At 39.2% G+C, this 26,466-nt stretch overlaps 2 protein-coding genes across 8 annotated transcripts; one reads left to right on the top strand and one right to left on the bottom strand.

Annotated features, from left to right (window-relative positions):
• Nucleotides 1–1,919: 1,919 nt before the first annotated feature.
• Nucleotides 1,920–13,140, bottom strand: trafd1 (TRAF-type zinc finger domain containing 1). Of its 6 annotated transcripts, none has more exons than XM_017452090.3 (13): nt 12,833–13,140; nt 12,278–12,319; nt 12,013–12,102; nt 11,704–11,749; nt 11,460–11,595; nt 9,916–9,969; nt 9,363–9,780; nt 6,895–7,229; nt 5,745–5,987; nt 5,462–5,597; nt 4,725–4,959; nt 3,092–3,152; nt 1,920–2,739 (listed from the first exon to the last, which is right to left on the bottom strand). In XM_017452090.3, exons 4-13 carry the CDS (start codon nt 11,736–11,738, stop codon nt 2,695–2,697), a joined length of 1,698 nt encoding a protein of 565 aa, XP_017307579.1. In that variant the 5' UTR covers nt 11,739–11,749; nt 12,013–12,102; nt 12,278–12,319; nt 12,833–13,140; the 3' UTR covers nt 1,920–2,694. The 6 variants fall into 6 exon arrangements, with proteins under 6 accessions (XP_017307579.1, XP_047005764.1, XP_017307575.1 ...); XM_047149808.2 differs by having other exon boundaries at nt 4,725–4,962; nt 11,704–11,827; nt 12,833–13,139; XM_017452086.3 differs by having other exon boundaries at nt 4,725–4,962; nt 12,833–13,139.
• Nucleotides 13,141–13,841: 701 nt separating this feature from the next.
• Nucleotides 13,842–26,066, top strand: traf2a (Tnf receptor-associated factor 2a). 2 transcript variants are annotated; one of them, XM_017452085.3, is made up of 11 exons: nt 13,842–14,056; nt 14,428–14,644; nt 15,041–15,119; nt 17,489–17,587; nt 18,940–19,101; nt 19,219–19,293; nt 19,416–19,490; nt 20,630–21,151; nt 21,485–21,662; nt 21,782–21,930; nt 22,596–26,066. In XM_017452085.3, exons 2-11 carry the CDS (start codon nt 14,457–14,459, stop codon nt 22,812–22,814), a joined length of 1,746 nt encoding a protein of 581 aa, XP_017307574.1. In that variant the 5' UTR covers nt 13,842–14,056; nt 14,428–14,456; the 3' UTR covers nt 22,815–26,066. The 2 variants fall into 2 exon arrangements, with proteins under 2 accessions (XP_017307574.1, XP_053530279.1); XM_053674304.1 differs by lacking the exon at nt 13,842–14,056 and adding an exon at nt 15,746–16,155 and having other exon boundaries at nt 14,584–14,644.
• The last annotated feature ends 400 nt before the right edge of the window (nt 26,067–26,466 follow it).

The following is a 26,466-nucleotide window of genomic DNA, read 5'->3' as shown; positions in this document are numbered from 1 at the left end:
AAGCTATTTTCTGTTGATGGAGTGTTCAAAATTTCATTGTACACCTGTGCATTGACTGTTGAGGTCTGCTCTGGTCCTTTACCCAACACGTAAACCCATATCATAAATGAGTGGGGAAATGTGATTGTTTTCTTCAGGCAGTCAACTTTATATGTTTTATTAGAACAGCACCAGACAAAAGTTCCAGCATTAACTCCTTGGCCAATGCAGATTCGTGATTCATCACTGAATATCACTTTTATCCAATCATTCACACTCCATGATTTCTTCTCATGACGCCCATTGTAACCTTGCTTTTGTTTGTTTAGGTGCTAGAGTTCTTTTTGTTTGGCTTTTCTATACGTAAATCCCATTTCATTCACCTGACCTTTTACAGTTCTGTCACATACATGGACTCCTGTTTCCGCCCATTGGTTTTACCATTGGTTTCATTGTGGATTTCCTATTTTCAAGGCATATACCTTTGAGGTTTCTATCCTGACACTTTGACGTCTTCATTGGTCAAAACGTATGCCGTGCCATTTTTTTTTCTTTTTCTTTTCTTTGTTTTATAGCTGCATGTCGTGACTGTGCGATACCATGCACTGATCAGCCCCAAATGATCTGGACCAAAATCATTTCCAGTTTTACCATCAATCAAGCAAATACTGCAACATATATCAAAACGCCTACACTTGTACTGAGATTAACAAACTGAATTTGCTAGGTTTGTTAGCATATTGAAGGATTTTGTAATAAGGTCAATTATATCACACCAGTGTTGCAAAAATGATATATTCCTAGTTTTTTATCTTGATAACAGACCGCACCAGTGGTGCCAATTTTGAGACATACTGAGCAGTAAACTGAGCTGCAGCTGTATGTTTTCCTTTTATAACCTTCCCATTTTGTTTATACTTGCACCAAACTGCAAATTTTAGACACAGCTGACAGGGAACAACTGACAGCTTTTTGCCACACTCCGTGCTGGATTTCCTTCTTGAAGGAGTTTTATAATCCTTTCCATTGTTTCAACTAACAACTCTCTTGTTGAGGCCATCTTTCCTTTCAAAAAGTCCAGGGTTAAAGTCTGTAAGCACTCTCTTTTAACTGCAGACTAACTTGCATTTTTAGACTTGAGCTGGTGTTTGTTTTAGAAATGCAAATTACAAGGCGATTCCATAATTGTTTCCTCAACATTGAGTCCATAATCCCCCCCCACCTTGTTCTGGAAAAGAAAATATGCCATTAATTAAAATAATTTCATTTAATTTGTTTGATGTATGTTTCATGAAGCCAGAATCAGTTCAGTAATTAAACTAAAATATCTGTGAATTGTTTATTTGCTACGAAGTAAAAAAGCCGGGTGACCATCCTGGTGATTCAATAATTTTTGCCAGGGGTTGTACAGTTCTTACACTATCTGATAAGAAGGAAACTATGTTTGCTTGGGTGTGCACAGGTCTTGTACTTGACAGACACACACACACACACACACACACACACACACACACACACACACACACACACACACACACACACACACACACACACACACACACACACACACACACACACACACACACACACACACACACTGTCTCAAGTAACAATACAACAATCTGGTACTGAGTATTATTAGTACTGACTAGAGGGAATTTCCTGATTCACTTCTGCACCTTATTTAAGCCATGAACATATAGTGTTGACTGACATGACAGCTCATGCATATAATATAGGACACAGCTTGTCTTAAAGCAGACCATCGCACATGTGACATTCTGCATCACTTGGCAACAAAAACTCCAGAAAGGCAGTTTTGTTACTAAGAACATGCTAGTATCTACTCCCTACTGGTGTCAGTGAATACTTAGATATCATACCAAAAATAGAAAAGTGGGCTCGGGTCATCCCTACTCATACAGAAGAACATGACAAACTAGGATGGAAGATTTTATTATATCTATAAAGCATTTTTCAAAATACGAAAAGTTTACACAAGTTGATTGCCTCAGCTTGGATTGATCCTCAAACCATAACGTAATACACAGTATGAAAAAAAAAGGATAGAATTTAGCTTAATGCGTACGAATGTATTGTCACACTTACAGTATCTCACAAAAGTGAGTACACCCCTCACATTTTTGTAAATATTTGATTATATCTTTTCATGTGACAACACTGAAGAAATGACACTTTGCTACAATGTAAAAGTAGTGAGTGTACAGCTTGTATAACACTGTAAATTTGCCGTCCCCTCAAAATAACTCACACAGCCATTAACGTCTAAACTGCTGGCAACAAAAGTGAGTACACCCCTAAGTGAAAATATCCTCACATTGTACACCCCTACAGTGAAAGTGTACTCACTTTTGTGAGATACTGTAAGAAAATAGAAAAAGCTATAGTGTCCTTCCAGTTCTGATAAACTGAAAATATTAAAAGGAGCTAAAAGTATTTATTTTTTTTTAATTCTTAAAGAACATATATACAGGAACAAAAACCACAAACAAATTTTAAACATAGTGCAACAAAAGTAATTTAGAAGAAGCTATGAATAATTTTTGGACATAGACACAAAGACAAAAGTATACACACCCTCTCTCCACAACACACACACACACACACACACACACACACACACACACAGCATTTCAACATTAATTAATCTGAGCCATCTCTCTTCCACAATGATTAGAGAAGCCGACACACTTCCTACTCTTCCTCCTTTTCTTTTTCAGTGTTCTGCTTCTTGGGCACCTGGAGACATTTTATTCATTATAGTGCATCAACAACGTACAGATACATAAAGGAACAAATATGGTAAATTTTTCAATGAAAACTTCACCTTGAATTAACATCAAGGTAAAATCGGCACTTGTAATTAATGCACGACTGTGTACAAATATATATATATATATATATATATATATATATATATATATATATATATATATATATATATATATATATATATATGGAATTTCCTAGTTTGATTTTTGTTGTTTAAATCTAACAAAATGGTGAGTGAGAGTCGTTTAAGAACACTGAAAAGATTTCGCTTTCTATTAAAAAACAATTTCATTTATTCTGGCATGGTTTAAAACAGTACCTTTGACACGGCGGTGTTCTTTTGGCAGCGTCGACCCTCTGCTCTGTCTGAAGATTGAGGCCTGTCATGGGGAATACTAGAGGTCTATGATGATGTTTATGGTGAGGGGAAAATATTTCAGTAGATGCAAACATTGCAAAAATGTGAAAAGTTGGAGTATAGAAGGTACAGCACAGCGAACTGGATTTGGGTTACAGTATCCCTTTATCGGACTATTCAGCAACGGATGTTCCATTAAACCAGACAATCTCTTTTGAAGACCATACATCTTTAGATGGAACAGATAGCTTGTTGGGTTCTTTGCACATTTATACCTTCACCTTTCTATGAATATGCAAAATAAATCAATACAAAAAAAAATATATAAATATCAACACTACCTGCTCCTTCTTCTCTCCCCCAGGTGTAACACTGACTACGTTTACATGGACAGCTGTAATCTAATTATTGACCTTACTCTGAATAAGACAATACTGTGATTAAGGTGTTCACGTGAGTGGCTTTTAGAATACTCCTTTCATGTTCCTGTTTTACATGTTATACAATATAGATCAATTAACAGCACACGTCATGTCACCGCGCCACGCCGTCCGACGTCCCTCCAGAATTTTACATATCGACATACAGTTGGTCTTCATTATGGTACCGTATACCAGGGGTTCCCAAACTTTTCCAGGGCAAGGCCCTCCAAATTGCATTAACATTTATCCGAGGCCCCCCCTTTTGCAAGAGGTCTTTAAAACACATTAAAAATACAGACTTCTGAATATATCCCCCTTATAACATGTTATAGTAATGCATATATTTTTTATATATAAAAAATCATGTATTTATTCATTTTTCACACCAAATTGTTGCGGCCCCCACTTTGAAAACCACTACTGTATACAGTTTGGGGTGTTTTTATTTTTAATTTTATGAACGCTTCAAGTGCAGTTAATTATTTGTCGTGATATACGTGCAAATAGATGACTGCTTGAAGCCATGGGCTGTGTCCGAAACCGCGTACTTAACTATAAGAACTATATAGTAGCTGAGACACAGGCCTACTATATAGTAGGAGAAAGACAAGTATACGGTTTGGGACACAGCCGTGCTCTCTTGTTTGCGATAAAACGCTTGAGCACTGCCGTGTGTCATCTTGTCCTGTCGCAAAATGCCGTGAAAACTCCCACACAATGTTAATGTGATTAAGGTGTTTACATGTCTATAATGCGACTAAAACAGGAATACTCCACGTCTTAATTCAATTTGTGTTTACTTTGAGTATGACTTTAATTGGATTAAAGTAATAAAAAAATTGCTGTTTACATGCTAGTTTCTTAAGCAGAGTATTGTCTTAATCAGGTTAATATTGGATTATTGTTCTCCGTGTAAACGTACTGACTCTTCATTTGCATAAAGTATCCACTCTCATATTTTAAAGTTGCAATAACACTGACTCAAACAAAATGCAGTAACACTGCTGCTGTGACAATTTTCCCCACGCAAATAAATTCTCCTGAAAGGATTTAAATCACAAAACCTGAAACTTTATAAATCGGAGGCTGACTTGAAGGCCCTACATTTGTCCTCGTTCTCAATGATCAACCAACTTGACAGTAACTAAGCCCAACCCCAGCTGTGTACTTACCCAGAAGACCCTGCAGTGCTGGAACTGTAGCCTCCGCTGAGAGGATCGAAGTGAGACGAGTGGGTCTCCGTGCCTTTTCCCCACAGACTCCTGGTCTGTCCTTGCAGCTCTGCATTGGTGTTCTTCCCGGCGATGGAAATACTTCTGAAGGCAGACGGCTTCCTCAGGTCTATAGGAGACATGTGACTTGGCCAGCCATGAAGAGGAGTTGGCACGAGGAACCCCTCAGCAGGATCTGCTGCATGAAACAAAAATAAAATAAGTGCAAACTAATCAGTTTGAATCAGAGGTAGATTTTTGCACACAGACCATGAATTAATTACTTATGTAATTCTCTACATAACTTCTCTTATGTATGCAATTCTTGCAAGATCCCATTATATATAGCTCCTTGTAAAGATTAATTAATGAATTATTTGATTCATGAGTGGTTTTGTCTAGATCCAGGTCAACAGTTGAGTGAAGCTTTTCAGATGAAGCTGCTCACTTATATACACAAAAGAATATTTAGAGCTTGTAATGTGACAGTAACTTTCAAACAAACACGAGTGTTAAGCTTGGATCATACATACTGTATACTTGAAGTACTTGAATCATAACTAGTCTGTAAACAGCTATTAGGCTTGACTAAACATGCTAAACACTCTGGGCAAATGGCCTCAGGTCCCAAAAATAAAAGCATGTGCAAGTGTCATGCCACCAATGTTTTGGATGAGAAAGCATGAGCAGTGCCTCACCCTGGTGTCTTACTCTCCTTTGTCTTTCCGGTGAACTCCTCCCACAACTCTCATTGGCTGAGAGGATGGGTTTCCAAGGCGATGGCAACGCTCCATCTGTTTGATAAGCCGTGGCAGGACGGAGGTCACACTTATCCTAAATGTCAACGTACAGATATCAGGAACGCAGAACGAAACTGAAAAGCCACAGAGTTATCCATACACACACTCTATATTCCAAAACACAAACATCATATAGTTTAATTTATACATAGATTATGCCAAGTGCACGTGGTGTGACTACCTGATGGTGAAATACAACATTTTCCTCCAGGGTAACTCCACAGAACTCACAGGGAATGAGAATATCACCCCCTAGTGGGCTTGATGGAGGGCTATAGGAAAGAGGGGAGACCGAGTGCGGGAGGTTGGGAGGACTCGGGGTGCGGGGAGTGATGATGTCATCGTAGGTGAAAGGCTCTTCATGGTGCACAGATGGAGGCTGCTTGCTGAATGAGGCGAAAGCAGTTGCAGGGCTGCAACCCGTCTGGGGAACAATAACAAACAAGCAACTGAAGTCACTAAATGCATTATACAAAATGCTTCAACTCAAAATGCTTCAGTATTGTCAGACTGGCAATTACTGTTTAATAGATATAGTTTATCCTAAGATGTGCATCATTTTGGCACATATATTTTTTGGGAAAGGGAAAGAACTATTATTGAAAACGTAGCTCTAATGAGAACGATTTTGTTTATTAGACTGAAGATGGTTTCTACTATTGCTTGAGTGCAAAATATGAGTTGTGTGTAATAATTATTGAAATGTATTTTCTTTTAAAAAACAAACAAAAAAAAAAAAGTACCAATAACTCCGGTGGGCAGTGTATTAGTAATAATAATAATTAAAAAAAAATTCTATAAAACAGGTTTTAGTTATCAAACAGATTCAAATAAAAATATTAAACTATTTCGCATTTTCCATGCACCCAAGAGTTTGAATTCCAATGTCCTACAGCATGAGTCATTAACATGAATCAATAAAATGAACTTGTCGATTTCTAACCATTATAGAACTTTTTGTACATCTTTTGTTGTATCTAATATTTTAGACCATTGCTGTGTAATTTACAGATGGAAATGTCATTGTTTGTTATGTTAATCACCATCTTTTCTATTTATCTTCCTCTGACTTTCTAATCTTAATGAAATTGCAAACTCATCTCTGAAACTACTGTTCATCATTTACAAGGATTTATGATAGATTTATTTTCCCTAAAAAAAAAAAGAAAGAAAAAAAAAAAAAAGAAAAAAAGAAAAGAAAGGGTCTGTCTTTTACTATGATGGACACAGATACCATATGTTTTTTTTTTTTTTTTTTTTTTTTTAAATACTAATTTAACTGGTAATTAAATCCTGAAGCTACAGTCTATTGCTAAATGTTCAACTCTGACCTGGTGTAAAATTAGGTCCTCTTCAGGAAAGAGCTCTTCGCAGAACTCACAGGGGAGCATGATCTCGGAGGATGTGTTAGTGCTAGCTGGAGTGTTATTATTGCCAGAAGAGATCTGGGAGCTGAAGGTGCTCGGGGCAGGTGCTCTGCCTAAACGTCGATCCCAGACGTCGGTCCACAAACCCTGCTGAACGCCTGGCTCCTCTGTATCTCCATCACTCTGCAGACTCAGGGCCAGCAGGTAGTCCAGGCCGGAGGAGTCGGAACCTGGCAGCTGGCTCAGAGGCCAGAGCAGGCTGTTGTTGTTGTTCTCCAGCTCGGCTTCCTGGTCAAGCACTGAGGAAACAATCGCATTCAAATAACTGTGCAAATGGTGAGCAAAAATATGAGATCATGACACATAAGGACATTTCTACACTAAACAATCCATGGGTTTGTTAGAAAAAGTAGTTTACATATACTTATGTATATGTATATGTTTTTCATGTCTACAATTCCCCCCATAAAATTCTAGTTGTTATAAAAAAAAAACATTTACAATTCCGGCAACATCTCAGAAAATTCTATTGTAAATTTTACCACAGCGCTCCTCCAACTCTATAATCTGATTTATTTATTTATTTTTTAAATAACAGGAGACAGTATTTCCAGCTGCAACATAAAATCATAAAGTGCTGTGAAAAAGTATTTCTTTTGTTTTTGTATCTCTCATACTAAACAGTTTTAGATCCTCAAACAATATGCAACATAAAACAAAGGCAACCTGAGTAAAGATACAAAACAGTTATTACTTAATTTATTGAAGCAATAAAAGTTATCCAACACCTTTCACCAATGTGAAAAACTAATTGCCTCCTTTAACAGCAATAACGGCAACCAAACCTTTCTGATAACTGGAGATCAGTCTTTCACTTACTTCTAGGACTAGGACTTACTCCTATGCTTTGGATCATTGTTTAACTTACAGACTGAAGACCGGACATTCTCCTTTAGGATTTTCTGGTAGAGAGCAGAATTCATGTTTCCCTCAATTATTGCAATTTGCCCAGTTCCTGAAGCAGCAGAGTATCCCCACACCATCACACTACCACCACCATGCTTGACCGTAGGTATGATGTTCTATTTGTGGAGTTCTGCGTTTGGTTAATGCCAAATGTAACGGAACGCCGGTCTTCCAAACAGTTCCACTTTCGACTCCTCAAGCCACAGAACATTCTCCCAAAAGGTTTGAGGATCATCAAGGTGTGTTTTGGCAAAATTCAGACGAGTCTTAATGTTCTTCTGGGTTAGCAGTGGTTTTCACCTCACCACTCTTCCATGGATGTCATTTTTGCCCAGTGTCTTTCTGATAGTGGAGTCATGAACAGTAACCTTTATTGATGCAAGAGAGGCCTGTAGGTCATTTGATGTTGTCCTTGGCTCTTTTGTGACTTCCTGGATGAGTAGTTGCTGTGCTCTTAAGATGAATTTTGGAAGATCGGCCATTTCTGGGAAGGTTCACTACTGTACCGAGGTTTTCCATTTGGAGATAATGGCTCTCGCTGTGGTTCTTTGCCATCTCAGAGCCTTTGATGTAGCTTTGTAACCCTTCCCAGACTGATGTATTTCAATCACCTTCTTCGTCATAATTTCTGGAATTTCTTTCAATTTTGGCATAGTGTGTTACTGAGTAAGACCTTTTAACCAATTTCCTGCTGTTGAAAGTTCTATTTAAGTGTTGATTTGATTGAACAGGGTTTGCAGTAATCAGGCCTGGTTGCATCTAGTCCATCTGAAGCCCATTATGAATGCAGTTTCATAGATTTGGGGAATTAGTAATTATGGGGCAAAAACATTTTCAGACTGACCCAATTGGTATTGGATAACGTTTTTGCTTCAACAAATAACATCAATTAAAAACTGTATTTTGCGTTTACTCAGGTTGCCTTTGTTTTATTTTAGATTTTGTTTTAATTTCAGAAACAATTGAGTACAAGATGTACACAAAAAAAAAGAAAACGGGTAAAAGAAAAATACTTTTTCACAGCACTGTCAGTTAAAATGAACGCTGTTCCAGTAGATTACCATTTCTAGTAACGGCTCATACAGAGGGGTTTGAACAACGCATGCGCCACATATTCTAAGGCTTATAATAAACCAATTTTTTTTGTTGTTTTATTGTCGCTATTTAACAAATAAAAACATAACTGCTGATATGGTGAAGCTTTCTGTAAGCAATGCATTTACTTAACATTTATGGAAGGAGTCTCAAGTATCCTATTATATAAACGTGAGATTTGCCTTGCACGTGGAAGTATCATCAGAAATGCTGTTACAGAAAATATCATAATATAAATTTTTGCCTATGTTGTCAACCACCCAGATGATAGTCATGGTTGCGTTGGCAATTTTATGATGGCTACGGTATGAAAAACACTACGGCAGATTTGGTGTAGTAAATGAACACCATCTAAACATTCTTGTACTTACAGCGAGCAAATTCATTGTTTCTCTGCGCTGCGTTTCTCCTGGGCCCGGTTCCCACTGCTCCTCGGGTGCTGTTGTGCAGTCTGCTCTCTAATGGCCGTGGTGGGCCTCTGCGCTCTGTTAACCCACCACTACTGTTATTATTATTGCTCCTTTCTTGCCCCCTCAACAGGTTGTGGATGGACTGCGTCTCAAACCACGCTCCAGGATCCTGGGACGCCATCCTCCTCTCCTGGGGAGGTGTGAGGCTCCCGCACAGGGCCGGATGGATGGCTTTCTCCCTCAGCATGATGTTTAACTTGCACACGGGGCAGGGTTCGGTACGTGTCCCACAGTACTCCTCATGCTGTATGGCTTGGCTGAAGACCAGCTCCAGCTCGCAGTACTGACATGGGACCAGACGCTGGCTGCAGTCAGAACTCTGTGAACACAACTCAGTGCGAATAAGTGCAGTAAAGAAGAAACACGTCTACATAGACATCATTGATTTTCAAGATTACTACCACTAGAGATTCAAAAATGACTAGTATGCACAGATAAGTCAACTCTGTCATACCTGATGGCTCTCCATGAGCCTCTTTTCAATCTTCAGTCCACATTTGCATTGTTCCTGGGGAATAAACAAACAAAAACAAGGTGTAAACTAATTACTACATTCTTTAAATTCAGTATAATATAACTTCAAAATGAAGTTACTTCAGAATGATATAATTAAAGCACACGATTATTGTAGGTCTAGATAATCTTTTAAACATGACTAACTGCACTTTTAAATCACCGTCTGCTGCCGGATTTGTGCAGATGTGCAAAATATTGTGGAGTGCTGTAATATATTTCTTTTGGAGCATTATTCTGGTCAGAAAGGAGTAGAAAAATTGGAATAAGGTTTCATCTCTGCGTCCCTAGACGTCACCTATTATCCGCCCTAAATAGTATCCGAGATTAAAGTTAATGCGTCCCAAATCGTCGTACGCTGCAACAGGTTTCCCAGATGTACCCGGATGGTTACTACTTCCACTAGATTTTCAAAGTGTGGCTCCGTGGACACTCTTTCAGCCAACATTGCCCACAATTCCTTGCGTGACGGAGGAGGAGTTTGCCGTGACGGTTTGCTTCGACGTACTCAAGAACCCGTTTTAGAGAGGTGTAAATGAAATGTGGAAAAATACATCAAGGGAATGGAAAATTCAATAATATAATCAGGAGTAATGAATGGAGAAAAGCCGAAATGCACCGAAGAATTTGTTTACATTGACGGCGTCGGTCTTCTCTTCCAGGCATCAACGTTAATAATAATAATAATAATAATAATAATAATAATACCACCTTAGATTTATATAGCACTTTAACACTCAAAGCTGTATACATAATGGGGGGGGTGGGTGGGATCTCCTCAACCACCACTAGTGTGTAGCATCCACCTGGATGATGCGATGGCAGCAATAGTGTGCCAGAACACCCACCACACACCAGCTATTAGCGGAGAGGAGAGACTGATGTACCCAATTCAGAGATAGGGATTATTACGGGGCCGTGATAGAGGAGGGCCAATGGGGGAATTTTGTCAGGACACCAAGGTTATACCCCTACTCTTTACGAGAAATTTCCCGGGATTTTTAATGACCACAGAGACTCGGGACCTCGGTTTAACGTCTCATCCCAAAGATGGTTCTCTTCCGTTAAATGATGTGTTAGATTGTCCCAAGTACTTGCACACTCTTTTTTTCCTTCACAAAAAAAAACAAACAAACACACACTATACTTTTAGTATATAGTATAAAAGTATGAAAATTGAGATGCAAGGATAGTCTGTTCATTTAAAAAAATAAATAAAATAATAATCTATGTGAGAAAAAACATATGACAACACATGAAGCCATGCTACTGTACATTAATCATTTGACTGTAATCAGAAAACATCTGGTACAGGTTCCCTTACCCAAAGCAAGCTTCAATACATGCTGCGAATTGCTTAAAAGGTTAAACATTAAAATCCCGTTTCTTTAATGCCTACAACACATCTGCTCAATTATGATTAATCCGATATTATGCGATTTTAAATCTCCTGGTTTGGTAGTCAGAGCGGTGTATTAATGTTACCTGTAAATGCTCCTGCTCTTTATGATGCAGCAGCTCAGCTCGGGGAACAGGTTCCTGGCACACATCACACAGGGCAATATTGCGTCGACAGTGGATCTCGTGCGTGGTGAAGTTGGCTTCGGGAATGTCATGTTTGCTGCAGAGGCACACAGAGGATGAAAGCGGTCATGAAAGCAGTTAGGGTGGACTGTAGAGTAGCTACACAAGACTGTATAGGAGGAACAGTGGTGAGGAAAAGCTTTACCAGTTAGAGCAAAGCTGAGTGTTTTCGTCAGCCATAACCAACCGCCCTTTCGATAAAAGAGACAAGCTGTTAATAAATCACAGTCGAACCATGATGCCACAGACTTTTTCGACGTGTGGTCCACCTTAAAATTATGAAAATAAATACGCAACATGAACACATACTCAGTGTTGAGATTAAACCTATGTGCACGTTTACTTTTCTATACAGCGCACACTTTTCCTGCAAAACGCTGGTTTCAAAAGTAATGGCACTCCCATAATTATTTATTTATTTTTTTTACAGAGGAAAAGAAAGTAGTTTGTCCACCTGAGTGGAAATGTTGAATTGTTGTATGTAGATTTAATGCCTGTCGCACTTTCTCTTGAAGGGGTGCCAATAATTTTGGATCCTAAGAGCCTGAGAGCAAAAAAAGAACAATTACTACAAAACTCATACAGTAAAAACAAGAGAAATACAAACACTATGCTGATAATATCCTACACAGTGTGTAACTGAAGGCAGGAACTAGCTGTACCCGCTCTCCTGTCGCTTTTAGCCTGTTTCCACCCATAATAAACTCTTATCGACTCACCTTGCTTTTATTGAAGCTTAGTGGAGAAACGTTTTCCTTAACCTTTCGAAAGAAACGAAACAGAAACACGAGTGTCGATTAATTAACGTTGTTTTCAGACGATCCCTTTCTTTCGTTTCCTGTGGAGAAGTAGCAGTTAGCTCGCTAACCAGGCTTTATAACTCGGCTGACATCGGCGGCGTCCCAAATGACTTCCCCTAAGGAACGAAGTGCACTAGATAGGCTGTACAAACCAAAACATAACAACTATTTTATACCCTATGAAGAGCACTGTTACAGTGAGTTGGACGCTATATAGAACACAGCCTGAGGTTACTAGCTAAGAGACAGACGCAAACAAATACCGATTCTGATGTTATTAAAAAAATAAAAATAAAATGTAATTTAATTTTTTTACGTAACTCTTATAATTATACAAGATAAATATTAAGAAAAATAAATACGTGTTAAAATAAACCGTAATAATATTATTAATAATAATAGTTAAAGTAGTAGTAACAACAACAACAACAACAACAACAACAACAACAACAATAATAATAATAAACAACTAACAGAATATTGAACTTTTTAAATATGTGGAGTTGTAGTTCTTTTCCTCCCCGAACAGCAACCATTCATGACTGGACACAGCAAAACGGCTAACTTGGCTAAGTGACATTAATTATCTTGCTAGTTTAATCATCCGTATCTGTTTGCGGCAGTGCAAAAAATAAATAAAACGGTAAAAATATTTTTAAAAGCTGGACTATCTTTTAGTTGATATCGCTATGCTGAACAACTAAACGAAAGTAGTAAGTCTCCAGGTTCGGTGACGGAATTAAGAATTTTAGTCCTGATAACAGGACTGACTTCCGTTCAGGTGGAACAACATATTTCAAAATAATTTTAAAGAAGATACAGCGAGGATGAAACGATTCAGGAACATGATATATGAAACACGTAAAATTGGTATTTCTTAATGTAATTAATATTTATAGTAAAGAAAAAAAAACCATTCAGAATCAGTGTTAAGAATACACGTTTATTTATTACAGGCTTTTATTATATATATATTTAGGTATATATATTTCTATGTGTGTGTATATATATATATATAAAAAAAGCAAACGCGTCCGTGTTTGCAGCGCACCCTAGCGAGTAAAACCTATCACAACCCGAGAGAGTTCAACTGAAAGAAATCGATTCGGAATCTGACTCCATATTCGACACAATGTTCTCAAATATCGATTAAAAAAAACAAAACGCACAGAAAACGTAGAGCAATGATAGTAATTAAATACATAATACACTGTCATGTTAATAATGATAAGAAACCTTAACACATTTATTAACTGCAAAGAACCTCTTTTATGCTGTAGTGCACTATTTTGTCAATTTTTCCCCATATTAGTCCTATCTCAGAATACAGTACTGATCTCTGGGTATCAATAAATATCCATTCAATCCCCTAATAGCCGCGTGGAATCGACTCTAAAGATGCACATTGCATTCAAAACAACGATTTCCAAAGCTTTTGCATTCGACTCTCCATTCTCAGTGCGTGGAATAGGTGAATCGACTCTTTTTTTTTCCCTCCGGAACTGACTCCTAGCTGAAGTGAGAGTGAGAGACAGAGCACATCGCGTACTTTTTAATTTACGAAGCTGGACGTCAAAAAAATTAAAATATACTTTTAAAAATATACAGCTGTATTTAATGAACTAGAGAAAAAGTGATGTAGCGATGGTGGTTTTGGGATGCTCAGGCTTCGTCAATAATTTGTTGGAACGTATGATGGTAGGATTTTTGTTGTTGTTGTTCTTGATTAAAAAAAGATATAATAAACATGTAAATTCTTTAAGGAATTAGTCAGGAATGTAGAACATTACTTAGAAAATGTGCGCAAGTAATATTTTGGTGTTTTCGTGAAGATAACGGAAGTTATTTAGCATATTTGTTAATGTGGGAATGTTCTCTTGTAACCTTGGTTACAAAAGCCTCGCGCATGAGCAAATGGGTTCGTAATAATAATAATAATGACTAAGCGTTAGGGTCTGGTAAATAACAGGATGTTTGATATAGCCTAGCCAATGTGTTTTTTATTTTATTTATTTTTTTTTTTCAACCCAATGCACTGAGCTCGGTTTCATTTCCCGGCTCGGCGTTAGGCAGGTCACATGCTCGCTCGGGAATAATAATGGCTGCACAGGAACCGTCCCCTCCGTCTTCACTGGAAGGCAACAAGCCGGGCTTCCCGAGGAAAATCCTGGCCAACAAGCTGGAAGAAAAGCATCTGTGTAACATCTGTCAGAAAATCCTGCGGAGGCCGTTTCAGGCGCAGTGCGGACACCGATTCTGTTCATACTGCTTTAACAAAACAGTGAGGTAAGCGCTCAGTCCTCTGGAGCAACATGCTAACGGTGACACTCTCACACCTACCTACAGTCCGCTAATATTCCAATATTATCACCTGACACACCTCATAAAACCTTCATACACACTGCTGGGTCGTTTATCTGACGTTTTCCCTCAACGAGCTGTGAGTAAAACGCGTGTTTTTGAGGCAAGACGAACAAAAGAAAGGGCTTGGGGTTAGCTGAGTTAGCTCCGCTGCTGTTCCTGTTCGTTCCAGTCATTGTGCGCTGTTGTTGCCAGGCACATTAGATTTGTACTGATACCCAGACTGAGCGTCAAAAATTCCTGCAGAAATGTGAAATAACATCAAATTTTACAACATTTTATGTCTCCTGTAACACATTTTCCTCATCTTTTTCCTTCCAGTTCTGGTCCCCAGAAATGCAGTGCCTGTATAAAAGAAGATATCTTTGAGGAGCCAACGTCGATTCTGAAACAGGGCTGTGTGAGTTATTCCACACCAAGCCTCAGACTACAGAGAAGAAAACATTCTCCTTTCATTAACTCACTTTAACATTTACAATAGTTATTATTATTATTATTATTATTATTATTATTATAGTACACATTGATAGTCAACAGCATTTTTCTGAATTGAACGATTCATTTTCAATGTAATACGAGTACGTTTATTTCAAGTAGAATAGTGTTGATGGGCGTGCATAGATTTATTTAAAACGACAGACTATTTAAAAATAAATACAATTCCTAAACTATCAGGCTATGGCGGTTATTAAAGTCAACATAAATGCATACGGTTAGGTATTTGCCCTCCGTTAATATTGGCACCCTTGGTAAATTTGAGCAAGGAAGGCTTGGGGAAAATTTGTCTTTATTGTTTAATCTTTTGTTTTAAAGATTTTCACAAAAATACTTTGCTGTCATGGATATCAAACGATTGCAAACACAATACAGGTTTATGGCAGGATGAAAACAAAATAGAGTTTTTTGGTAATAAACACCAGAGGTGGTTTCAGTACACACAGAGGGGTAGTTATATGGAAAAGTACCTCATGCCCACGGTTAAATATGGTGGTGGATCTTTAATGTTTTGGGGCTGTTTTTCTGCAGGAGGACCTGGACATTTTGTTGGGGATACATGGAATCATGGACTCTATCAAATATCAACAAAATATTAAATGAAAACCTGACTGCCTCTGCTTCTGCCAGAAAGCTTAAGTGGGCCGTGGTTGGATCTTCCAGCAGGACAATGATCCAAAACATGTCAAAATCAACACAAAAATGGTTTACTGACCACAAAATCAAGGCCCCGCCATGGCCATCCCAGTCACCTGACTTAAAACCCATAGAAGACCTGTGGGGTGAACTGAAGAGGAGAGTCCACCAGTGTGGACCTCGAAATTTGAAGGATCTGGAGAGATTCTGGATTGAGGAACGGTCTCAGATCCCTCGCCATGTATTCTCCAACCTCATCAGGCATAGTAGGAGAAGACTCGGAGCTGTTATCTTGGCAAAAGGAGGTAGCACAAAGTATAGACTAAAATGGTGCCAATAATTGTTGCATATCTATATTTAACAAATATATATATTTTTAAATAAACCATTGTTTTGTTTGCAATTGTTTGATATCCATGAGAGCAGAGTATTTTTTGTGAATTTTTTTAAACAAACGATCAAAAGGTTAAACAATAAAGACAATTTTTCACAGCCTTCTTTGCTCACCAAGGGTGCCAATATTAGTGGAGGGCATGGTATGTATGCAATAAAATAAGGTAATGATTTAAATAATATTTTTTCTTATGAGATTATTATTATTATTATTATTATTATTATACTCAGGAACATTAGCCAGTGAGTTCTCAGCATGTGTGGGAAGGTCTTCATGAAAAAGCCTTGCAGGCAGCTCCCTCATCACTCCCGCAAGAATGTAGAAACATGAGTTCTTCAGGAATCTAAACTATGAGAGTTTTAGTTTCTTTTTGTTGTTTAAAGGAATGTTCCAGCTACTTCCGTTAGTTTTTTTCTCCTCTTATCTGCCTTGTTAGTAGTGTACGTGTGATTACCACACACAGGAAATTTGATACTCTGTACTGAAGAAAGAACAGAAAACCTGTTTACTCAAAGCTCAATATTGTGGAAGTCTAACAGCAGCTGTTGAGGCAGTTTCTAAAAGTTTTCCAGTAAAGGGAAAGCAACCCTTTGTTTTCCAATTTCAATACAATGTCAATATTGGAGATCCTGGTTTTGTCCTAAATAGAGATATCTGTTTAAAGATACCATCACAGAACGCACAGCAAACCTCTGGAACTCATACAAAATACAGTTAAGGTCATGCGTTTACATACGACTTGCAGAATCTGCAAAATGTTAATCATTTAAAGAAAAAATAAATAAGAGGGATCACAAAAATGTAACTTTGTTGTTTATTGAGTCCTGCCCTGAATAAGCTGTTTGACATATCGGACGTTTACATCTAGTCCAGAAGACACAATAATAACTGAATTTACACCAATGAACCCGTTCAAAAGTTTACACACGCTCGATTCTTAATACTGTAGTTGTAATACAATAGTTGTAAAAACTATCCTTGTATTTGAAATGTTTCAACCACTCCCCTTAGACCTTTTTGATTTCAGATGAATGAGGTTTTCTGTTATTTGAATGATGGATAAAAATTAGATGAGGGGATGGGGGATGCTGATGTATTCCTTTAATATTGACATCTTCATTAGATACTGTATTAACAGTGAAGCTAAACAGAACTACAGGATGAGCAGCAGGATGAACGAGGTGGAAAGGCTGTATGAAGTTAAAGAGACTTTGTAATAGCATGATGTCTGTAATATCTTGCAGGCTTTTCCTGACAATGCTGCTAAACGAGAAGTCGAAGCCCTCGAAGCTGTTTGTATTAACGAAGGTTGCAGCTGGACAGGAACCATCAAAGAATATGAGGTGCGTGGAAATCATCCAGTCTGAGTATTTGTGAGATTTTCATCCATCTGGTGTATATAAATTTGAACAAGCCAAAATGACGACGGTGTTTGATATTTGAAGAAGCGGAATATAGATGTCGGAAAGTTTTAGTCATTTAAACAGTATCTTTCGTAGAGAGAGTGAGGATGGCTGACCTGAGCGCACACAGCAGGATCGGTGAGTATGGTAAGCACGAGGTGCCGTGAATTGTAGAGGTCGACCAATTGATCAGTTTTGCTGATTTTAATCGGCACCGAAGACCGATTAACAGTAAAAAAACAAAAAAAAACAACGTTTTTCCAGTTTGTCCATTGCAGAGCGGCTGAGAAGGGTCCACCGTTGGTATACAATACAAGAGCGGCCTCTAGAGGTTAAAATAAAAACTCACTGTTATGTTTTTGGTTTTTATTCATTTTGGATGAATATCTTTTTATTTACTATGTTATTTACTATTGTTTAATATCTGTCGATAGTTAATATATACACATTTAAAAAATTACAGTACATTTTCATGGTACAGTCAGTACTGTTTATTTTTGAAATAAGGTTCACCAGTGTTTTATTTTGAGTCTTATGCTTTCATTCTGTATCAAATTTTAAAGCCTATCGGTTGATTAATCGGTTATTAGGAGTTGCCGCCCAACATTATCGATATCGGTAAAATCCAATATCGGTCGACCTCTAGTGAATTGCATGCGCACAAAGTTACTTGCGATCATCATGGCATCACATACGAACACCTCATCTCTGCGAGCACTGAGCCCTGAGACCCACACGTATACTTTGTCTCACTCACCCGAGTCTACACGAGTCATGTTCATTTTTGAGAGGCAGATAATCAAAGCAAGATTGAAAAGTCAATAAAAACATACCCTTGTTGTTTTGGTGAACTGTATGTATTAAGGGTTATTATTATCATTATTATTATTATTATTATTATTATTATTATAACATAACATTGTTATAAGCAGGCTAAAATGTGATTTTCTTAAAATTTGATTTTGAGTGAATTCAGCCGCGGTGATTGGTTTTCCCCCCAGACACATATCTACTGTATACTTTATCAATTTAAGCTAGAACATTTTCCAGAACTGTGCACTATGGTGGTGAATAATCATCCCTTAACAAGACACTGTTCTGCTTCGCTCATTTGATCGTCAAGTTGTTCTGTCACAATATTTCCACAATGATGCAACAGTTCACATGCCATCCTATTGACAGTTTGGAAATTTGCTGAACGTTTGCACAACATTTGGGTGACAGGTTCAGATGAATGTCTCATTCACATGTTATTGTACTCTTCTGTATTAACCCCTCTACCCTTTCCCCAGGCCACCCACGAGGGACAGTGTGATTTTATGATCATCCCGTGTCCGTCCTGCAAAGAGCTCTTGAGAGCCAACGAACTCGAACGTCACAATGAACGGGAATGTCCCGAGAGGACTCTCAACTGCAAATACTGCAAAGAACCTTTTCATTTTAAAAATATTAAGGTGAACTGTCTTATTTGTTTTTACGGGATAAGTGTTAAATGTGAGCATGATGGTGGAGCAATGCCAGAAGGTTGACATGTGATGAGGGGAGAAAAAATTCTGTGCCTTGATCTTTAGGCCCATGATGAGATTTGTCCAAAATACCCAATGATTTGTGAAGGCTGTGCGAAGAAGAAAATTCCCAGAGAGAAGGTGAATGAATCTATTGTTGTTATTGTTATTATTATTATTATTATTATTATTATTATTAATAAGCATTACTTGCTGAACTGATATGATGTTCATGATGTTTCTGTCTTTTATGTGTATGTAAGTATGTGGATCACATCAAGCTGTGTACCAAATTCCGGACCCCATGCAGATTTCACGTTGTCGGCTGCGACATGTCTGTGAGTACCCCTGTATATCGCTTTTCTAGCTTAAAATGCAGACAGTTGTACAGCCGTGCATGGTTTAAATCGAGATTGGCCGTGCTTTCCGGGTGGGAGGGATGGATGACATACTCTCTCTCCCCTCTGTCAGACACTGTGACATTAGCGACGCATGACCATCTGTGAGCTCATGTATGTGGAAGAGGGCAGATAGAGCTTTCCTCCAAGTGTGTTACACACGCTGTGATGCAGTATGAGCTGACTTCACGTGTCATGGAGGAAGCATGTTAGCCTTCACCCAGCTTGGCTGTTAGTTGTCATATGATCAGGGAGAGCAGGCATTATGGAATTAAAAAGCCACTAATTTCAAGATCTGAACATTCTGAAAACATCTGTTATTAAAATATGAATATATTCCAAATAAATAAAGACCCAAGACACTTATTCAGTGTGTTATTGCAGAGATTATATTTCTTCTTTTCATGCTGTAGAAAATAAATAGCAGTTGATGTAATTTCCACTGAAACGGGAAGTCAGGGAGGGACATATCGAGTGGCTCCTCCCCCTTTTAGATAGCCAATAATGTTTAGCTTACCCCACAGCCCGGGGCTAAGCCGTACTTGACAGTACCATGGATGGAAGCTGGCACAAATACCTCCTTCTTGTAACCTTACAGTTATAAAACGCTCGCATTCGAACAGCCAAAGACACATTTATTACCCACACTTCCTGATATTTCTCTCGCTCAACAACGGCAACTTCAGTAAGGTGATATTTATGACGTTGGGGGCGGGACGCGTCAGATTCTAGAGAGCATTTGATTGGACAGAACATCTGATTAGAAGCTGAAGTGCAGAACGATGTCATCAAAATTGTCGATCCGTATCGGTGGTAGAGAGAGACAAAATTTTGAACGCATATATCTTATAAATGCGAATTTTGTCATTGGTTTGGAACACCCACTCACTTATAGATAACCTTAAGACTAACATATTCATATTAAAAGCCACAAAACTTCGATTTTGATTCCATTTGGAATCAAATTAACAGCCTGGAATATTTGAAACCCTGGAACCAGTCTTGTGTTGTAAGTGTGCATTATTTATTTTTTTTTATATATGAATGTCCTAACTGGAGTCACGCTCTCTCACTTCCAGGTGGAGAAGGAGAAGATCCATGAGCACGAGCGGGCGTGCTCGTACGAGCACCTGAATCTGCTGCTGCACTTCATCATGGGCATCAAGGTGAGCGTGGAGAGCCTGCAGCCGCAGGGCCTGGAGCTGGCCAGCCACAAGCTGGAGGAGCTGCAGCAGTCTCTGTGTGAGCTGGAAGTCAAGCTGGGCCAGCTGAGCGCTGGGGCTCCCGTGCAGGGGCCCTGCGTGCCGTGTGCGCCCGCGCCTAATCCTCCACCTCCTGCACCGCCCGCGCCCACCCTGGCCACATCTTTCACCCCGCTGCCCAGCGCTGTCGGTGCCGCCCTCGAGCTGCAACTGCACAGTGAGAAGACCAAGGTGGCTGAGCTGAGCCGTCGCTGCCAGGAGCTCGAGCTGAAAGCCAGCACCTTCGAGAACATCGTGTGCGTGCTGAATCGCGAGATGGAGCGTTCGGCCACCACCATGGAGGCTTACAACCGCCAGCATCGACTTGACCAGGACAAGATCGAGATCCTCAACAACAAGGTGATGAAGGGCTTCGAAAAAAGAATTTAAAATTGACGAAAGACCGTCAAAGACGAGTGATGTCTTTTTGTCCGAAGGCTGTTTATGGTATATAAGATTATTAGCACGCATGAATATTCTTATATTTTTCCACTCTTACTTCCTGAGCACGCCATGTGCTCGTCTTTTGAAACAAGTTGTGGATATTAACCACCTGACCACATGTATTTTAGCCTGGACTTGCCACTCAAGCTACAATAACTTTCAAAGGCATCAAACGTTCGCTGTCTTGCTTGATTCTCTATAGTACTCGACCGTACACTATTTACATCTGCCCCTGTGATCCGTCTTTAGGTTCGTCAGCTGGAGAGGACGGTGGGGCTGAGGGATCTCTCCATCGTGGAGATGGAGAGCAAGATGAGAGAAATGTCAGCTGCCACCTACGATGGCGTGTTTGTGTGGAAGATCTCAGACTTCGCCAAGAAGAGGCAGGACGCTGTAGCAGGACGGGCCCCAGCCATGTTCTCACCTGGTACAGAGACAAGAAGTCCATTGTTGTTTTTTTTTTTTTTTTTTTTTTTTTTTTTTTAAACTGCAAGTAAATCTAAACTGCTCAGAATAGCTGCTGAAATACATTTGTCTGTTTTGCAGCATTTTATACAAGCAAGTATGGCTACAAGATGTGTTTGCGCATCTATCTGAATGGGGACGGAACAGGGCGCGGCACTCACTTGTCTCTGTTCTTCGTGGTGATGAGGGGACACAGTGATGCCTTGCTCAAGTGGCCTTTTAACCAGAAGGTATTTCTCATGGTCACATGTTCATCTGACACATGGCTCAAATACAAAAGTGATGTTAACAGTATTTATTATGTAACTCTGATTCATGTTGGGTCACATCACTCCACTTGTCAGATTTTCCTGTAACAGCACTCACATAGTGGTTTATTTCTCTTATAATATTCTTGCAGCTCGGTGTTTATGTGCTCATTTTCTTGTCCAGTAGACTATGTAGAGAATTATCAGCTGTGTGTGTGGCCAATTTATACATTCATGTAGGCCTAATTCTGGCCATAGACACCGAGTTGATTTAAGCCTGGTTGAGTAAACATAGTTGATTTAAGCCGGGTTGAGTGAACCTGGTTGATTTAAGCCGGGTTGAGTGAACCTGGTTGATTTAAGCCGGGTTGAGTGAACCTGGTTGATTTAAGCCGGGTTGAGTGAACCTGGTTGATTTAAGCCGGGTTGAGTGAACCTGGTTGATTTAAGCCGGGTTGAGTGAACCTGGTTGATTTAAGCCGGGTTGAAAAAGCCTGGTTGAGTAAGCCTGCTTGATTTAAGCTTGGTTGATGAATTGAACTTCTTTCGAAAGAGATCTGAAGAAACACATAGTGGTTTTTGCTTTAAAGCATTGTCCATAAAATAGAGCTGTAACCATCAAAACTTGTCCAATTCTACGCTCGCAGGTCACACTAATGCTGCTGGACCAGAATAACAGAGAGCACATCATCGACGCGTTCAGGCCAGATATCTCGTCCTCGTCCTTCCAGAGACCCGTCAGCGACATGAACATCGCCAGCGGCTGCCCTCTCTTCTGCCCACTCTCCAAGCTCGACTCCAAGAACTCGTACATCCGTGACGACACCATCTTCATCAAGGCCATCGTTGACCTCACTGGCCTTTAAGGCTGTAAGGCAGCTCTTTGCACTCCTCCAGCCTGCTGCGTTTGGTTTTCAGTGCTGTTCTGAGGCCTGAGACCTCCTAGCAGATCTCTGATGGGGGGGGCCTAAGCACCCCTGAATGACTCCCATTCCCAGGGCCATGCTACTTTACATCGCTCTACATTAATGTTGCCAACCCAAATTGTGCCTGGAGTTGTGTGCAGTTTTGCTGTAATATAATCGGAAAGTTCTCTCCTTCTTCCCCACAGCGGGAATAGCTGTCAGCAGTGATTGTAACGTAACTATCGGTGCCCGTTGTGGCACTTCTGCCTTTTCTAGAGATTGAGAGAGGACTTTTACTCGCAGGATAGAAGTCATTTCACCTTCAGGAGCTTTGCTTGTGCTGTGGCCAGTGTTCGGGGCTTGGCTTTTACGTTTCCGTGTTTGAACTAATTGCGTGTTTCTTTTGCATAGACAGACGTGGAGTTTCAATAACAACGAATGATGCTAACGAATTCTTTTGCTATACCCTATATAGTTCCTTAATCTTGCTTAATCGAATATCTAACCACTCTGAGTGTATACATCTTCTCGCATCTCCTCTATGTACGTAGTGGTGAACATCGCTCGAATTCCATGAAGTCCGAGAATTTGGGTTTTATTTCCCCCGACCCGGCTTGTGTTTGAGGTATGTGTTCTGTGCAGGTCTCTGTTTCCTTCCTTACCATTTTTTTGGTGTTCTTTGCTGTATTAGTTTGCATGTTGGATCTGTGGAAGATACATTCAAGTTAGCAAAAGTGCAGGTTTGCACCACAAACCTGAGAAGCGAAGGCAGTTTCATCGTAACTCCCTGTCAGCGGAAAAACAACACCACACCGATGTTAGTTAAACGCTCGAATTTTTTGCCTCTCATGCTTCAGTGTAGCCCATCATTTCACTACGAGCAGATAGGATCATCCCGAGAGCAAGGCAGCAAGTCATCTGGGATTTACACGAACACCCTAACCGGCAGCTTTTTAGCCTAATCTGAGTGGAGACGTAGACTAGGACAGAAACTCGTGCTTTCTTGTGGCGTGAAAGGGCTGGTGTTGAATCGTACTTTGGTGTTTTCTCGTTCTGAGTGTTCTCTTGATGTTGTGCTGCTTTGGGCAAAAGTGATTAATGGCCCTCCAACTATAACGTACTCTGTTAACTAGAATTAGCCAAAAGGGACTATTCTTTAGTCACTCCTGTTTTGTCGCTATACTCTAAAAGGTTCTCTATGGGGTTTTACACTTTGTGAACGTACTAGAAACATGTGGTTGTTTAAAGGAGCTACGTGTTGTGTAAGTGGTAATCATAAATCGCTTCAAAAGATTGCAAGCATTAAAGAAAACTCACAAATTTACATTCGTTACCATAGCTCCTGTTGTCCCAGGCGACTTTGTGAAATTTGTTTAAAAAAAGTAATAATAAATGCTCTCAACATTGATGTTTGTCATTAAACGCCACGGCGCGCTAACAGGACCAAGAAGTCGGCTCGAACATTTGCACGTTTGTACTGCGGATGACCGGAGCTAACTCTGGAAGCTAACTCTGGAAGGACTACTAATTATTAATTAGTAATTACAACTGCTAATCCTACCTGTAGCACCTTTAAGCCATCTTAAAATTAGATAGGTTCCATAAAAGATAGCCCAACCTCGTTTTCTACACGCGATCACCTCAAGAAAAGCGGTAGTGGTTTTTTTTTTTTTTTTTTTTTTTTTTTTTTTTTTTTTAAGTTTATTTATTTATTTCTTTATTTTAGGAACCACAGAGAGCATCGCTACACCTACAGTATATACAGTGCATGACTCTTCCATCCTAAGGGCTTACAGCATACAGTACGTCTTCCATATGAGGTTTCCGCTCTGATCCTTTTCTTAGATGGAGTCTGAGATGCTTTTTATTTACATTATTTTTTTTTGGGGGGGAAAAAAAAAAAGAAGAAAAAAAGATGCCTTCATGCTACCGAAGCACCTAGACCCAGCCTATTTTCAAACCAGTTCCGACAGACATTGAAACCTCTCTGTGCATGAGATGTTTCAATAAAGAAAAGAAAAAAAAATCAAACACACATATTGTAAAGTATTGGTTTACTTTGTAGACCAACATTTTATTTGTATTGCTTTTACTTTATTATCTGTTGAAATGCGGTATATGACGGTTATAAATGTGAATGTGTTATATTGCTTATTTAAGTATAAATAGATATACTATTATACGGTGCACACAGTCGTCTGACTGTACGCTGTGCATATGACGAATATTAATTATATATCTAATATAGATTCTATTAAGTAATAATATATGTACTATTTCCTGTTGGGATGGTTTAAAAATGTGTTCGGGCGCTATTTTTTTTTTTTTTTCTTTTTCCGTTTGGGCTTTAGCAAGTTCTCCACTTTGTGTCATCCTACGAGGAAACAAGTCTTTTTGAAAAGATCCGTTTTTTTTTCTTCTTCTCTCCTCTCCACTGCAGTATTAATTTGGCAGTCGAGGTTTTCTCTAGCTTGCTCGTTTCACCCCAGTGACATTTCAGCACTTTTTATTTTGTAGATAGGTGACGTGCCTCTGTAGTATAGCTCATATGATGCATTCTCTGTCTACATGCCAGCTTAAGCAACCACTGCATGCTGCAGATGTGCTGTATCGTGAGTCATATCTATAACGTTAAAGCTTTCAGTTACTTACACGAATAGCATATATTACACTATAAACACTTTGCCTTTTCAATTGACATCGCATTATTTGTCGTAATGCACACATTACAGTTTAGCTTGTGCAATTATACAAGTGACCTTCCTATTGTTTGAGTGAAAATTCTAGTGTGTTCATCCGGGTGGCGGGTTGGATGATTTTTCAGTCCGAAGGCTAGGCTTCGCTAGGCACACTACATTTTGCAGGAGTTCGCCTGCAGCCGTTTAAATGTAAATTATTTAGCATACGCTATACTGAAGTGACGGTATTTTCTTATGTTTTTACATTTGAATCAAAGCTCTAAAGGCGTTTATTAGATTACTGATCTACAACTTGTACTTGTAATTTGTGTACATTTTAATAAATTGTGTTGCTGGTTTATATCCTTGTAAGACGTGTGTCTTGCAGTGCCATAACCTTTCTAATGCAGTTTACTTTGGGAAAACTTGTGAAGACCTGCGACTAGCAGTGATGTGTAAAGGTACCGTGATTCTTTTCTCCCTTTATCATGGTTTAACCCTCTTAACATCTTCAATAAATGCTTTTCTGACCTCAGCTTGATGAACGTGTGCTGCTTTATTTTTCCGCTCACCACATGATGGCACTAGTGTGACGTAGGAGATTGCATGGTACACATTCTCCAGTCCAGTGCTGATACTGCATGCACACACACACTGCTCTAAAGGAAAGGCAATGGAAATCCAGTGAAATGGCCTACACTGGGCTGATGGCTTTCACAGAGTCCACTGAAGCATGCTCAATTTACTTTGTCCGGCTCAGCACTTTTCTTCTCTGCTTCCGTTCAAACCGTTTCATAGTTTAAGCAAAATTCAAGGCAATTTCTTTTCAAAAACTCTGCAATAGAGAGACGATCACGTCATAGTAAAACATCTGAGACATTTTCAAGCTTATTCAAAACATTATTTCAAGAAATCTGCTTGCTCTTGCCTTTATT

The sequence above is a fragment of the Ictalurus punctatus genome, chromosome 22 (genome assembly GCF_001660625.3).
Source record: "Ictalurus punctatus breed USDA103 chromosome 22, Coco_2.0, whole genome shotgun sequence".
Classification (NCBI taxonomy): domain Eukaryota; kingdom Metazoa; phylum Chordata; class Actinopteri; order Siluriformes; family Ictaluridae; genus Ictalurus; species Ictalurus punctatus.
This window is presented reverse-complemented; position numbering and strand designations above follow the sequence as displayed.

Bases quoted from the DNA above. Each gene is read 5' to 3' on its own strand.
- trafd1 (XM_047149808.2), bottom strand. From the start codon at position 11,738: ATGGCTGACGAAAACACTCAGCTTTGCTCTAACTG. The intron at 9,970-11,459 runs GTAACATTAATA...TTTATTCCCCAG, and splicing joins AAGAGCAGGAGCATTTACAG to GAACAATGCAAATGTGGACT. The intron at 3,153-4,724 runs GTAAGTACACAG...TCCCCATGACAG, and splicing joins AGCACTGCAGGGTCTTCTGG to GCCTCAATCTTCAGACAGAG.
- traf2a (XM_017452085.3), top strand. From the start codon at position 14,457: ATGGCTGCACAGGAACCGTCCCCTCCGTCTTCACTGGAAGGCAACAAG. The intron at 17,588-18,939 runs GTGCGTGGAAAT...CCCTTTCCCCAG, and splicing joins GAACCATCAAAGAATATGAG to GCCACCCACGAGGGACAGTG. The intron at 19,102-19,218 runs GTGAACTGTCTT...CTTGATCTTTAG, and splicing joins TTCATTTTAAAAATATTAAG to GCCCATGATGAGATTTGTCC.